Source organism: Brachyhypopomus gauderio, chromosome 8, assembly GCF_052324685.1.
Source record: "Brachyhypopomus gauderio isolate BG-103 chromosome 8, BGAUD_0.2, whole genome shotgun sequence".
NCBI lineage: Eukaryota > Metazoa > Chordata > Actinopteri > Gymnotiformes > Hypopomidae > Brachyhypopomus > Brachyhypopomus gauderio.
This window is the reverse complement of record NC_135218.1, coordinates 16,804,759-16,818,968: the sequence shown is the minus strand read 5'-3', so window position 1 is coordinate 16,818,968 and position 14,210 is coordinate 16,804,759. Positions and strand designations below refer to the sequence as shown.

General features: G+C 44.7%; 2 protein-coding genes across 5 annotated transcripts in view; one reads left to right on the top strand and one right to left on the bottom strand.

The window, feature by feature from the left end:
- Positions 1 to 584: 584 nt before the first annotated feature.
- Positions 585 to 1,904, bottom strand: cldn33b (claudin 33b). Its single transcript, XM_077013637.1, has one exon. The coding sequence runs from the start codon at positions 1,649 to 1,651 to the stop codon at positions 983 to 985; it is 669 nt and encodes a 222-aa protein (XP_076869752.1). The 5' UTR covers positions 1,652 to 1,904; the 3' UTR covers positions 585 to 982.
- A 4,395-nt stretch (positions 1,905 to 6,299) lies between these two features.
- Positions 6,300 to 14,210, top strand: part of wwc3 (WWC family member 3) — a 34,930-nt gene continuing 27,019 nt past the window's right edge. Inside the window, exon 1 of one of the 4 annotated variants that reach the window (XM_077014985.1) lies at positions 6,300 to 6,799. In XM_077014985.1, coding sequence (XP_076871100.1) covers positions 6,657 to 6,799 — 143 coding nt within the window. In that variant the 5' untranslated portion in view covers positions 6,300 to 6,656. The remainder of the gene's footprint in view (positions 6,800 to 14,210) is intronic. The other 3 variants (XM_077014983.1, XM_077014984.1, XM_077014986.1) reach the window with 3 other exon arrangements.

The following is a 14,210-nucleotide window of genomic DNA, read 5'->3' as shown; positions in this document are numbered from 1 at the left end:
AATTTTAGCCTTTTAAAAGCTTATTGACGAAGTAATGCGCGTCGGACTGACCTTTCCTTGTTATAAGTCACTCTTATCAGCGTGAGCGTTCCTTGCTGAGACATTCCCTCTCTCTGTACCTCTTCCAGAGTTATAAGGATTGCTCTCCCCCGCTGTTCTCTTGGCCGAGTTAAATCAAAGTAATTATGGTGCATGGGTGCAGCAGGCAGTTTCTGTTTGGCTTTCTTCCTTAAGACAGAGCGTTTATTTGGGTCTTCATTAAGTCCAGCTTAATCCCAAACTGACGGGAGAGGCTGTCTGATGCAATCATACTCAAACAGCTGCTTTGCTTTTCCTAAAACCCCTGTCTACAGCTGTTTAATGTATTGCTGGAACTTACAAGTTTACCAAGCATCAAGTGCATGACCTCAGGCAAAATGTGGATTAGTTCGATGTGTGTGTGCGTGCGTGAGTGCGTGTGTGTGTGTGTGTGTGTGTGTGTGTGTGTGTGTGTGTGTGTGTGTGTGTGTGTGTGTGCATGGCATGCACTGATTATGTCAAGAATTATGACCATGCTGTTGACAAATTATATAATGCACACATCGTTATCAAACTCTCTTTTTTATGTAAAAAATAATTAGCATCTGCAAATAATGCATTAATTCATAGATATACAGAAAAAATGTGGTCAGGTGAAAATGCAAATATCAAATATTGGCAAATGCAGAACAGTTTATAGTAGTGAATAAAATGTTCTTGAAAGCACAATGAAAGTGAACAGCAAACTACTAGTACATACTAATAAGTTTAAGCAAATGATTACCTGTTAGACTGCAGTGACAAAAGAAAAGAAAGAGCAGTGTGAATTTAGCCATTTTCCAGAGAGTTCTGAATGAGGAAAAAATCATATATTCAAATAATTTTATAATATTAACATTTTATTTATATCCTGACAGAAGTAATCCAGTTGTTGAAGAATTCCACAGAGGTCCTCTCTCAGATGTTAAACATACTCTACAAGCTTACTGGAAGAGCTCTTCACAGTGGCGAGCTCACCCTGGTCATGGTGGTACACCAGTCGTGGCTCATACCCTGTAGAACCGAGGCAGGAGGCGAAAAACAATAATGCAGCCAGAATGTGGAGGAACCCGGCAGCCCAGCCGATGAAGAGTGCGTCGCCGAACTCCCACCGAGGCACAATGTGGGGCGTCGATTCGTCGAAGAACCTCACCACGGTTTCGTGAGCGATGTACGACACGGGGATCAGTCCCATCACCCCTGCCAACATGCAGATAACACCTGCCGTGATCTTCACCCCGCGCTTCACCCGCCTCCCCTGGTGTCCTGTGCAGCACTTGACCTGCTTGAGGCCCGGGACGACCACCAGGAGGCCCAAGAGGCCCATGGCATCCGACACGCACATGAAGGCGCGAGACAGCAGGATGTTGAACGGGAGGCCCAGCAGGGTCTCGTAAGCCCGGCACTCGGTGCCCGCCACCTCCTGCACCACGCACGTCTCCCAGAGACCAAGCTCGTAGCTCTCGATCACCAGTAGCTCGGTGGACGTGCTCAGCCATTGAGGCATGAGCGTGGTGGCCAGGGAGCAGAACCATGCCACCATCTCCACCAACAGTCCCAGCAACTCCAGAGCACTGGCACAGGGGTTAGACATTCCCCGACTGCCTCTGCTTCAACCCTGGTGTCCAACTGGAACCTCAAGAGTCTCCTTTTGAGGAGAAAGAGAAAGAGAGAGAGAGAGAGAGAAGCAAGAAAGCCCTGACACCGAGCTAGCACCTCAAATTAAGAACGACTATTCCAGTTACTTCACAATCCGACAGTCTCCACTCAAAGAGGCACGCATCATCTCCACTTGAGAGCTAGTACATGAGGAGGAGGAGGGAGAGCGAGCAGGAGAGAGGGTACTCGGACATTAGCCCCACCCTCTAGATTCAATCCCTGAGAGTGAGGGAGAGAGGAAACACACCGCCCTAGACAAGAGATCATGAGGGACACCAAGAAAGCATAAACAGGATACAATTAAAAATGCTGATCTTTGTGGGGTTTAGGAGAAAGTGAGCAAAATGCCCTGTTGTTGCCAGTAAGGAGGGCAAGAGATAAGCTGTGACTGCCCGACAGACTGTTCTGTATACCGGAAAGCTTGGTGAATGTGATAGCATGAAATAAGAAATAATTTAGAAGGAATAAACGCTGGAGCTAGATGCCTCAAAGGGAATTAGATAAATGACAAATGTTTAAAAATATAACTCTCTGTGTTGTAGCTTTAAAGGCAGGAAATGTAAATCCATAATTTAGGATTTTAGAGCCTAAAAGGGAAGTATGTAGATAGATATCCACAGCTGGTAATATTTTGGCCTTGGTAATGGGGCATTGAAGTTATGACGTCATACAGTTACAACAACAGCAGGGCTGGCAGCATAGGTGAGGAAGCAGGATACACATGCAAAGATATTTTATTTAAGTCTATATCCAAGGATGGAGAAAACAGGGCAGTGGGAAAAATACAAGAGAAAGACAGGGGAACCAGAGACAGACAGGGATTGGACCGGATGCTGGGCTAGGGGCTGAGCAGGGCACTGGACAGGAAATTGGACAAACGATTGAACAGGAGACTGGTCACCTCACAACGGACTGGACAGGACACTGGGCAAAAGACTGAACAATGGATTCGAGGAACACATATGTGGGGACTGGAATAGTCACATTAACTTTGACCAGAACTGAGGGTGGTACAGGGACAAACCGTGTGGCTGAGACAGGGATGGAGAAAGTGGCGGGTCAGACAGGGGGGTGGGCAGCAGTTTAGCAGCCATGTCCTGGAGGCTACGTAAGCAGACCAAACCATAGGTAAAGGAGACCTCCTGAGTGTGGAACTCGATGAGGATGCCCTGGATGATGCAGGGCACAGTACAGCAGTGCTCACGGAGAAGGCGGATGAAGTGGCATCGTCATGGACAAGATCAGAGACACAAGAAGAAGGACAGGCAGAGTTAGCCCTTAACATACATGCCTAGGCCAGAGGACAACTGGCTGGCTAAGGTCACATGCTCTGCAGGTTGGGCAGAGACCTCAGAGGACATGGAAGGCCAAATAGCAAGAGACCCAGAAAAATGAGTTTGCCTACTTCCTAAACCCCTCGGTCACAGATTACATCTGCCTGTTGAAAAACTCTGGTAACATTTCGCAAAAATTGAATCTTCACCACATCTGGAGAAGTGGAGCAGGTTAAATACTGGAGGTACTTTGCATGATGAAACCTTGGACAGAACCTTCCCCAGTAATACTCAAGTGCCTAACAGAAGGCAAAAACAACGGTCTGAAGGGCAGAGCCCTTATAAAGGGTTGCTCTTCTACCGGAGAAAAGCCCAAATTGCCGCATCCTTGGTTGGGCCATCATTCGGGAACAATGGGGTTGGTGACATAGGTGAGGAAGCAGGATGCATGTGCAGGAGTCTTCTAAATAAGTCCATATCCGAGGATGAGGAAAACAGGGCTGTAAAACAACACAAAAGGAATGCAAAGCGAAGGCTGAAAACAAATAAAGAACCACACATTAAGGAAAAAAGAAAAACAAGAATGAAATCTCAGCTTACAGAAACCTGTAGAAAACAAAACAAAACAAACAGAGCACAATAAGGTAGAACAAATTAAGAATACTACATATACTATATTCCCATTTGTCCACAATCTCTCCAGATACTCTGGGGACAAACGGGAACATATAGGGGAACAAGTCACAGCTGAACCAGGTAAATTATGGGATAGAAAAGAAACAAGTTACAGGTGCAGGATGAAAAGGGTGGAGACAAGGCAGGGCACAGAACCAAAACAAAAACAAAATGGCTAAAATGACAGACTAGGTAGAGACAGACAACATGGAGGGGAGAGACAGACAGACTGCCGTGAGGTAGCCTACATAAGGTTTCCAGTTTCATTTGTGCAAGAGAAGTACTCTTGTATATAATATAAACAGGGGCACAGATGGCACTGGGGACGGGGGGGACATGTCCCCTCCAGATTTATATTGACCCCATCCGAAATCTAGCATCTACAAGCATAAACGTATATATTGTACAGCTTGGTCCCCCTCACTTCAGAATTTCCATCTGCACCGATGAATATAAATGTATATATAATATAATATAATATAATATAATATAATATAATAAAAATTATGTAAACCACCTGTTCCCTGAGCAGCTGACTGAGGTTGGAAGAACCAGGTCAGACATTTCACGCACAAAAAGACGACCAGGGGCAGTACAAACGACCATAGGGCAGTACATATGAGGAGGTTCTGTAGAACTGCGGGCTTTCGCTTCATCACTCAGTAGAGAATCTATTCGCAGTTTGCATCTGCTAGATATATATATATAAAAAAAACTATCCACAATGGAGTTAGCAAAACTGAAAACTTTTTTCTTATAATGCTAGGATATTATCTTAAATAATGGTAGAATAAGATAATATAAAAGTTATATTGTCAGTTGCATTATCAAGACGAGAACTGCTAAGATGACCCTGACGACAAACGTTGACTGCAGAGCTAATGATACGGGGTTAAACAGAAATATGAGGTAAAGTAATAAAAAATAACCAATGTGCACGTGCCTTCAAATACATGCACCTAATACATAAACTGTGTTAAAATCTTATGAAAGATAAGTTTAATTAATGAAGAATATAATTTGCTTATGTGTATTATAAAAATTAACCTGCAGCATGAGATGCCTGATTCTCATCACTCCCCTTTAATTAAATCTATGTTCCGTAGGACACTGATATTATTGTTTTGTGAACGTTTTAGTACAACTTTTAAAAGGTTGCCTCATCCTATCTAAAATAAACTTCCAGAACATTCTAAGTCACTATTATAAAAGAAAGGCATGTTTATGTTAGCTCTGGACGTTCACGCCGTGGGCTGCTTCGGCATGTGCGGGGGGAAGCGCACGGCTAGCAGAAACTGGGCTCGGTTTATTCAATGTAAATTCACAAAATAAACATGCGGAAAGATATGATTTATAGTTAGCTCCAGAGACCAAGCGATTAGACGTCACTATTTAACGGTTAACCACTAAAAATGTGTTCCTGAGGTAAACAACAAAAATATTAAAAGTAAGAAAGAGCAATCAATAAATCATGCGTTTAGCATGCAGATGTATGATTAAACTTGTAAAACTTAAAATTGCATTAAAAGACAGCTACCTCTCCTGTTCACAGAAACGATAAAACCAAAGGGCCAGTCAGAAAAAGCTAACGAAAGAGCTGGACGCCGAACGGCTAAAACACATTTTTATGACTGATTCAGAGAGAATAGTACAAGTGAAAGAAAAATAGCCTTTGCTTTCTTTGTGCTTGGGAGGCAGCACACACACACACAAACACACACACACACCCCTCCCCGCTCCGGCCCTGTGTCAATATATTCTTGACATTACAGACACTTGTGGCGTCGATATGTATGTCCTAGGTGCTGCCAGACGGGGGCACTAGAAAGGTACCAGGAATTCCCCATGTCACAGTCTGGGACAGACCCAGATACCTACCTGCTACTCACACGGCCCTAGGCTGCTCTTTAAATAGGAGATTGGAAGTAAAATACTCTAAAGTTATCTAAATGCAGTAAAACTGCCTTTATGTTTGTTTGTTTTTTTTACATTGATTTGTATTCCATCGTTGAATCTTTTTTTTTGACGTTTTGCATAAGGTCCTTTAAAATTTCTCTTAAAATTAATAATTAGCATTGGCACTTAAAATTTATCCAATTCGTCAATCCCAAATCTGATGTAGTCCATTTATTTACTGAACACATTATTATTATTATTATTTTCTTTAAATAATAAGATTTGTTTAATTATCCGTGTAGTCACGAGATGGCGCTCTTTCCATAAAAAATGTCGTGTAGCTCTGCGTGCTGCAAAATACTCAGAAGGCTATAATCTTAGGCGCTATCAAAGGCAACCTATATTGTGGTATGTCTTTTAATGTTCTATAGGTTCTATAGTTCTATAAAATGAACTATTTTTGTTTATCATCCTTTAGTTATCACGATTAACATCCTTAAAACATAAAATCAGTTGTTTAGGGTAACGTATCCATAAGTTATACGGTAACGGTAAATATTCCACAATGAAAAAAAAAATCCAAAATTAAATTTTGTAAATTTTCCAAAATTAGGTACCATATATATCGGTGGGAAAATGTGACAATTTAAACTTCCGTCACAGAAGTGCCACAATCAGAAGCGTTTCTTTATTGGCTGGGAGAGTTCTTTTTAATGATACGTCCGCGTTAGTGGGCACTCTTTATGCAAATGTGCTTTATGACGATACGTCCGCGTTAGTGGGCACTCTTTATGCAAATGTGCTTTGCCCGAATATGGAAACTATGGAATGAAATATGGTAGAAGAGGCAAACATGGTGGATCGACGCTGAGAGTCATGAGAACGCCGCAAAACTTTTCGGAAGGTGGATGCGGGACAGCCTGCGTCGATTTTGACGTCGTTCGCTTCAGAGTTGTTACGGATCCGTTTCTGAGAGTCGATGGGATTCATGCGTTTGTGATGCAGTAGAAAACTTTTGTTTGATTTTTTTTGTGTGTGTGGAGTAAAGGAAGAAGGGGGTCGGGCGCAGCGAATACCCCCTACCACCCCAGCGCTATGCCGTGGGTGAGCAGGACGCGCAGGGGAAGCTCGGAGCTGCCGCTGCCCGCGGGCTGGGAGGAAGCGAGGGATTACGATGGCAGAGTGTTCTACATCGACCACAATACTCGGCAGACGTCGTGGATTGACCCGAGAGACAGGTAACTCGACAACGGCTGTGTCCTCGCCGTTGGGCGACGTTTGATTTGCCCTTTTAGTTGCAAAAGCCATCAGCTGCATCTACGGTCTTTGCTAGAGGACGGCGGGAGGGGGCTGAGTTTTTAAATGATGAACAAGACGCCAGCTGGCGAATAAAGTAGCATTTAGGTTTGCTCCTCTATTTCCCAACTGCTTGTACAGGGAGAAAAGTGAATAATGTCTGTGTCTACATTAACAGACGGGGCGTGTTACTATTCCTTTAGGGATATATAGCCAACAAGCTACCGTGTCGTCGCCTTCCTCTGTACCCTGATTGTTCCAGATAGTTAGCTACCCAGCCAACAAACTCCTGTAAAAATCAGTCGTGTTCGCATAAATCACATTTATATGAACAAGGAGCAAAAGGAGCAACTCTTAAACGCGCGAATATGATACGTTAGGCTTATAATATTAATAATAATGTGATTTATTAAACATATTGTCAGCCCAGTTCCGCCAGTCAGTGCTGTTGGTGTTGCTCTGAAGCGCTTCAGCGTGGACAGCAGGACAGTGATCGCCTGAGGACAGCGCTGTCATCACAGGACCCCCTTCACATGAACTTTCTGTAAACAGTCCCAGCAGTCAAACCATTTACTGTATTCAGACTTTGACATTGTTAGCTTTCAGGGGTCGAGGATGTCACAACGTTCCTGCTTTTTGTCACCAACAGAAACACGAGAAACATTAATAAAACATTTGATATATAGAACGGCGATATAAGCAATTCGTTTTTTCAGTGTCAGTGTCAACATCATGTAGGTATCCTCATCATCAGCAGGTATTTGACAGACATAAAACTAATTACATCCAGCACCATCTTAATATCTGCTAGGTTCATTGCTACAATGCTCAGTACCGTTCTTAAGGAAAATTTTCTCTGTAGCATGTAAGACATGAAGAGTGATGTTCCTAGACACAGATAAAGCCGTGGTTTAGGCTCACCAACACTAAAAAACAAAACAAAAGTGCTGTGAATCAGTATGTGGAAAACCCGTCCGTGGTGAGGAATCCAACATCATACTCATTACCAAAAATTGATTTACAGATTCAACCCAGTTTAATTAAAGGTGTAGTTTATAACGTATTGCTCTAATGCTTTAACACCCATCTTGAAAGTGTCACTACCTGGAGGGATTACTTAACTTCACACATACAAAACATGGGGCCCACCTTTTTACTCCAGAGTCTGGACTGCTGAACACTCCTCCAAATTACTTTTTAAATGGCAGAATTTTTAGCATCATGATTGCAGCATCCCCTAGGGACTTTCAAGAACTTATTCATCATTTTCTGGAAAACAGATTAATGAATTCCCTGGACTATATCTTCTTATGATGGGATGTCATTGTCATTGAATTTTTTGCTGTTTGAAAAAAAAAACGGCCACATAATGTAAACAGAGTCCAAATGAAAGCGAGAATTGAACTGCAGTTCCCAGAGTTCCATGTGCAAATATGTGAGGAATGCTAGTTGGGCCACTGGGGAAGTTGTGTGCGGGGCCTTTGTGAGCTCTGTGTTTTCACCAGAAGAGGAACAGGCTAAGGCCAGGCTTTCAAACGTGAGCTCGCTCAAAGCCCTTAACGGAGGGCAATTGGTAACACGGTGATAACACAATAGTGGTAATACTATTCTTCTCAGTGATGACGCTATAATGGTAACTCTGTTTGTCTTGGTGATAACCCTATAGAGGTACCACTGTTAATCTCTGTGATAATGCTATAGTGGTAACACTATTCATCTCTGTTGTTACAATGGCTATCACTTTCCTAAACAATTCATAGGTGGCAGGGAGCCTCAGAAAGATCCATGACTGTGTAATGCCTGCCAGTTTTTGAGTCACACTTGGTGGACACTGCAACCTGCATTGCCAGTATTTACAGGAATTATGAACTTCATTGCTCAATTTGTATTCCGTCATAATTGTAAGTCACTTTGGATAAAGGTGTCGGCTAAATGCTCTAAACATGAAATACAAACGTTCATATCATAACAAGCACTCAGCTGTGGAGATTGATGACTTTGTGGTTACCTTGTGTCATATCCTAGTAGCTCTTTTATTTTCAGTCCATTGCCTTTACCAGTATATCAGGACGTGTTCCTCCCAACAGAGACTTGGTTGCCAGTGAGCCAGTCACATCAGTGGAGAACTGAACTGCTGAAAATATTTCAGTAAAAAAGAAATCAGAATTCAGAAAAAGCTTTCAGTAGGTAAGAAGGCTGAGCATTTGTTTTTCACAATGCTCAATAGCACAGTGCTTTTTAGTAAGTTGTCAGGTTTTTGCAATAAAATCAGCAAATACTCTCTTCCTATGTCTTTTGAATTGATATGCAATGCTATTTATTCTGAACTTTAAGGTGCCTTCAATGATGGGGTCTATTTTAAATATACCAAGAAGAGGTTGCAGCAAACTTTAAATCACAGTTTCTAGTTCCTGATCAATGTACAAATGAAAAAAAATAGTGAAAAATAATTTAATCAAACAAAACTGGTGCAAAAGAGACCAGGTGTTGGTGATCTGTAGTAGCCGCTGTCCTGGCCGATCCCAGGGCTCCGTGTGCGGTTGGGCAGACCCATCACCTGCCCTCCCCATTATCCCCCATCTGCTCACAAATAAGCAGAACTGATCCATCTGCCGATGACTCTGACTGACTGGACCGATTCATCTGCCCATGACTCTGATTGGCTTAACTGATTCAACTGCAGATGACTGAGTGGTTGCACCATTTGGAAGCTTAATCAGTAAACTGAAAAAAATTCCAGAGGAAAATGCAAAACAGCTATCTGGGCTAGCAACAAACATGGGGTGTGTTTAATGGAACATGTATTATTTCTTAGACTTTCTCATTTTGACCAGTGGCTTTCTGTATGCACACTAGTACAAGTGCCTTTAATGATTTACTATGGTGTTAATATCACCTTTCAAAATGATTTATGGTTAAACTGTAGATTTTACTATCTGTATAATTACTGTGTATCATTTCTGTATTATTTTATCATAGATATTCATTCATAGATTAACACATTTGATGTGGTGTTAATAATGTTGATGAACCGGTATTGAAGTTCAAATGAGAACGAGCATGTCTTCATTCTTTCCTGCAGTAGGGTCTTGTGATTGTGGTCCTCTGCAGTGGAGGAAGCTTCTGTGTGTGGCCATGGCAATCATGACTAAGTTGCCAGGCTGCTACGTTGAACCACACGGAGAGCACAGGTCTGAACGACTTTGTTTGTTTGTAAACATTGGATCGTGAAATCCTCATGATCTTGGTTCGTAACATGGAAGGTCAGATACAGACGTTAAATGATGTGGGACATCGGCGTAAATCAGTGGGTGAAATCAGAAATTCCAGATTGCCGCTTCACTTCTGGCTCAAGTTTCTTCTTATGTTACTACTTGGTCCTTTTTTTGTTTGTTTATTTGGAGTGGAGATAGATAAACATGAACCTGAAGACACTGAAGAGTCACATGATGACTTTGTAATGTGACACCGATTAGCGCCGGAGAAATCACACATTTTTTCGTCAGTGTCCTGAAAGCATTAAAGGGAGTAAGGTTTCAGCTCTGGAAGGGCTTTGCCCTCTAGGCCTGGTGCTAACCAATCAGCAGTCAGCCTCTGCAGCTCTGATGTCTGCCATGGTCCTCCACTCCCTGAGATTACGCTCACAGGCATGGATGTGTCATGTCTGGTGGTCACTGTAAATAGTTCCCCCGATGTGTCATGTTTTCGTTGAGTTGTCTAGTTTTGTAAGCAGACTCTGAAAGGGGAGAGGAGCTGTGACTACAGTTTTTCATAACACTAGTCATCGTGTGTATCGCGTGGCCAGTAGACTCAGTGAGAAACAATGTCCACTTCATATCTGTGATAACACGGTTCTTGATAGTTTGCAGTGTTCTTAATATTTAGTGAAATTAAAGTGGCCAGTTCACACCTGAATTCCTAGCCATACCCTTTAACTAGTTAAATGTTGGAGCGGCCTTATGAATGGCTCTCCACGATTCATTGATTTAGGTTCATTTTTAATGCGCTGTACACGAGGTCAGCTGTGTTGCTGGCTGATCTCTCGGTCCACTCGCTTGGTGGCTGTACAAAAACACTTGGTAACGGTTGCTTGGCATAGGCTATGATTTCTTTTTATTTTTTCCGGGGGGGGGGGGTAGGCAAGGTGACAACTTGTAGTGAAAACTGTGATTGCTTTGTGAATTCACTACACGATCTCCTGGGAAAGACATGGAGTTGCTTTGTGAAATACGGCTGTCCTCCAACAACCTGGCCCTCGTCTTTCTCTGTCTGTGTCTCTCTTTCTGTCTGTCTGTCTGTCTCTGTCTGTGCCTCACAGACGAATACAGATCTTCCCACACACATGACTGCACGATTAAGATAAACAATAAGAGATTCTGATGGTTAGTTGCTTGGTTTAAACTCATATGTCAGAGAATGGATATTTTTCTGCATCACATTACTGAACTAAATTCTCCATAGCCTGTTGTGATTGGAAAAGGACAACCCCAGCGCTTCCTTTTCAGCGTTTCCTTTGCGTGCCACTCGATGCCATGCAGGTATGTTGTGGGGAGGAGGCGAGGGGTTGGTTTGTGCTTCCACCGTGTGCCTCTGGCGCCCTCCACAGGTGTCCTTCTCCGTCCCCTTGCCGCCGCTGCCGAGTTTCTGTGGGGAGGCTTTTGTGCCTGTGGAATGAGAGCAATGTCAGGAACGCCTGCCCCAACGCCTGAGGGACAGTGCCTGCCGACGGCCCCAGACGGAGCTGCCCGACGGAGGCGGAGGTTCCCACGTGCCCCCCCTCCCGGTTCCCCCAGGGCTCGGCAGGCTTGCTTTACTCTTAATTAGCTCTGTTCTGCAACGGCTGTGGTGTAGCCTGCTGCTGAGGAGACCTTTTGAACGTGGTCACCACAGCACTCCAAATTCAGCTATTCTGGATAGTCGAGGCCATGTTGGCAGATCTCAAAGCTTAATCACATGAGCTCAAGCTCCTCTCTGATGTTTGTGTGTTTGGATCAAGCCCCTCTCTGATGTTTTTATCTCTGGATGCTGTCATGCGTTTTTGGGTGGGGGTCGTTGGGGTTTGTGTGAATTTTTTTTTTCTTTCTTGTTAAAGGGCTTGGTAACCAAGTCATTGTTTCATGTGTTGTCCTTTGTTTGTGTGTTTGTGTATGGGTGTGTGTTCCTTCTATTTTAGTTTTATCTCATGAATATATTATGTTGAACAAAAGGTTTAGTTTTGATAAACTTATTCAACATGTCTTAAAAATAAATGACTTGGATTCTGCCTGATTGTGTGTAGTTACTGTCGGTCACAGACTTTCACCATTTGAGCTAGGCCCTAGACCCCATTTGAGCTAGGCCCTAGACATTGCTGCTTAGAACTTCACTGTGTAGTTGCTGTGACTGTGTGGCTCTAAGTTTGAAGACAAATAGGCCATGTCTGCAACACTTCATACAGTTAAAATAGAGTCAGGGAAGGTTGAGTAGAAGGATTTCTTTCTTTTGTTCAGGGTGTATGTGTGTGTGTGCACACATGCAAGGTTATTTGTTTATTTTTTTTGGTATGCCAAGGTTGGTCGGTCAGAAGAAAGATTGACCTCTGTGAAACCACAGCAGTATCCTGGCCAGAGGCCCTGTCCCCTCTAGCGCCCTGTGCTCCCCAGCGCTCGGCCCTGTGCTCCCCAGCGCTCTTCCCTGTGCTCCCCAGCGCTCGGCCCTGTGCTCCCCAGCGCTCGGCCCTGTGCTCCCCAGCGCTCGGCCCTGTGCTCCCCAGCGCTCGGCCCTGTGCTCCCCAGCGCTCGGCCCTGTGCTCCCCTGCGCTCGGCCCTGTGCTCCCCTGCGCTCGGCCCTGTGCTCCCCTGCGCTCGGCCCTGTGCTCCCCTGCGCTCGGCCCTGTGCTCCCCTGCGCTCGGCCCTGTGCTCCCCAGCGCTCGGCCCTGTGCTCCCCAGCGCTCGGCCCTGTGCTCCCCAGCGCTCGGCCCTGTGCTCCCCTGCGCTCGGCCCTGTGCTGAGCCCAACACCTCCCATCCTGGTTGCGCTCGCTAGGCATGCTCACTTGCATGCATGTCACGCCGATCACGCCAGGAATGCTAGCCGAGCAGGATCTGCCGAACTCGTCATGGATGCTTACGCTGGAATCTTCTCAACTGGGGGGAAAGTGATCGTGTTGGGGGGAATCACATAAAACCATTCAGATCTTCAGATCGCCGTGCGGACTTGTTTCAGGTGCGGCCTACAGGTGGTTCGAACAAAACGGGAGCAACCGTGTCCTCTCAACGGCGCTCATCCTCTCATCATCCCCTCTTGCCTTCCACCAAGCCGAGGCATCTCCCTGCCTGCCGTCGGTGATGGCCTTACGTGGGAGGTGCCCTCTTATGCGATCGCAGACGGTGGCTAAATGCGTCTGGAGACAGCGATTCTCCAGTTGAAGAGTGCCGGGCTACTTATAGTAGCCCTATTTCCGTAAGATTCTGGACATAATGGGAGAGGGGCGTGTCCGCCCTGTGCCGCCGTGCGCCCAGCTGCCCCCGGACTGCTTGTGCGCTTTCCCCGAAACGGAGCTGCTGCATCTCTGCTGCAGGAATACATAAACGACATTCCTCTCAGAGAAGGAACATGGCTTCTGTTGAGCTGGGTGGGGAGTTTTCAGACGCTCATGGTCGCCTCTACTGTGGATGGACTGGGGCTTCTGCAGACGGGCTGTAGTTAGCAGGAGATAGTTTGGTTATTTGTGGTTCATGTTGGAGTTAAAAATGGGGGCTCGCTGTGTTTTCTGCATCTGCTCCATGGCCATGTATGATGCGGTCTAATCTTGGGAGTCTGCATTTGTTGTTTTTCGTCTCGTTCCTAACATTTCGTCTCCTTCCTGAGGCAGATTTTTTGAGCCTGGGATATGAGATGCTTAAATTTGAGCATGACAGAAATGTCCTGTCCTCCTTCAGAACACTTGCTGCATCAGTAATGAATGAGGCTGAAACAGATGGGTGATGTTTGAGCATTTCAGAATTGAAAGCAATACTATTAATTCACTTGAAAGCACTGACATCGACATGGCTAGATTTGTTCGGAACATGTATGCAGAGTTAGTGTGAGGTTTTTGTTTTTCAAAAAACGTTGGGTGTTTGGTTTATTGACTATGTTTTAGAAATAAAATTTGACTACACACACCACAACATAGGTGTGACCCAGAAAGCCCCGCTGGGTTGGGGTCGATTAGTGCGTTCCCACTGATCTGGCTGGGCTGAGCCCCCCCTGGGCTGGGCCCCACCCTTTGATCTGCTACCTAGGGACGTGAACGGCGTGTCTCGCACAAGGACGGCAGGAAGTGCACGTTGCTCATATGAACGTTTCCTCTGTATTGAGACAAAACTGTTG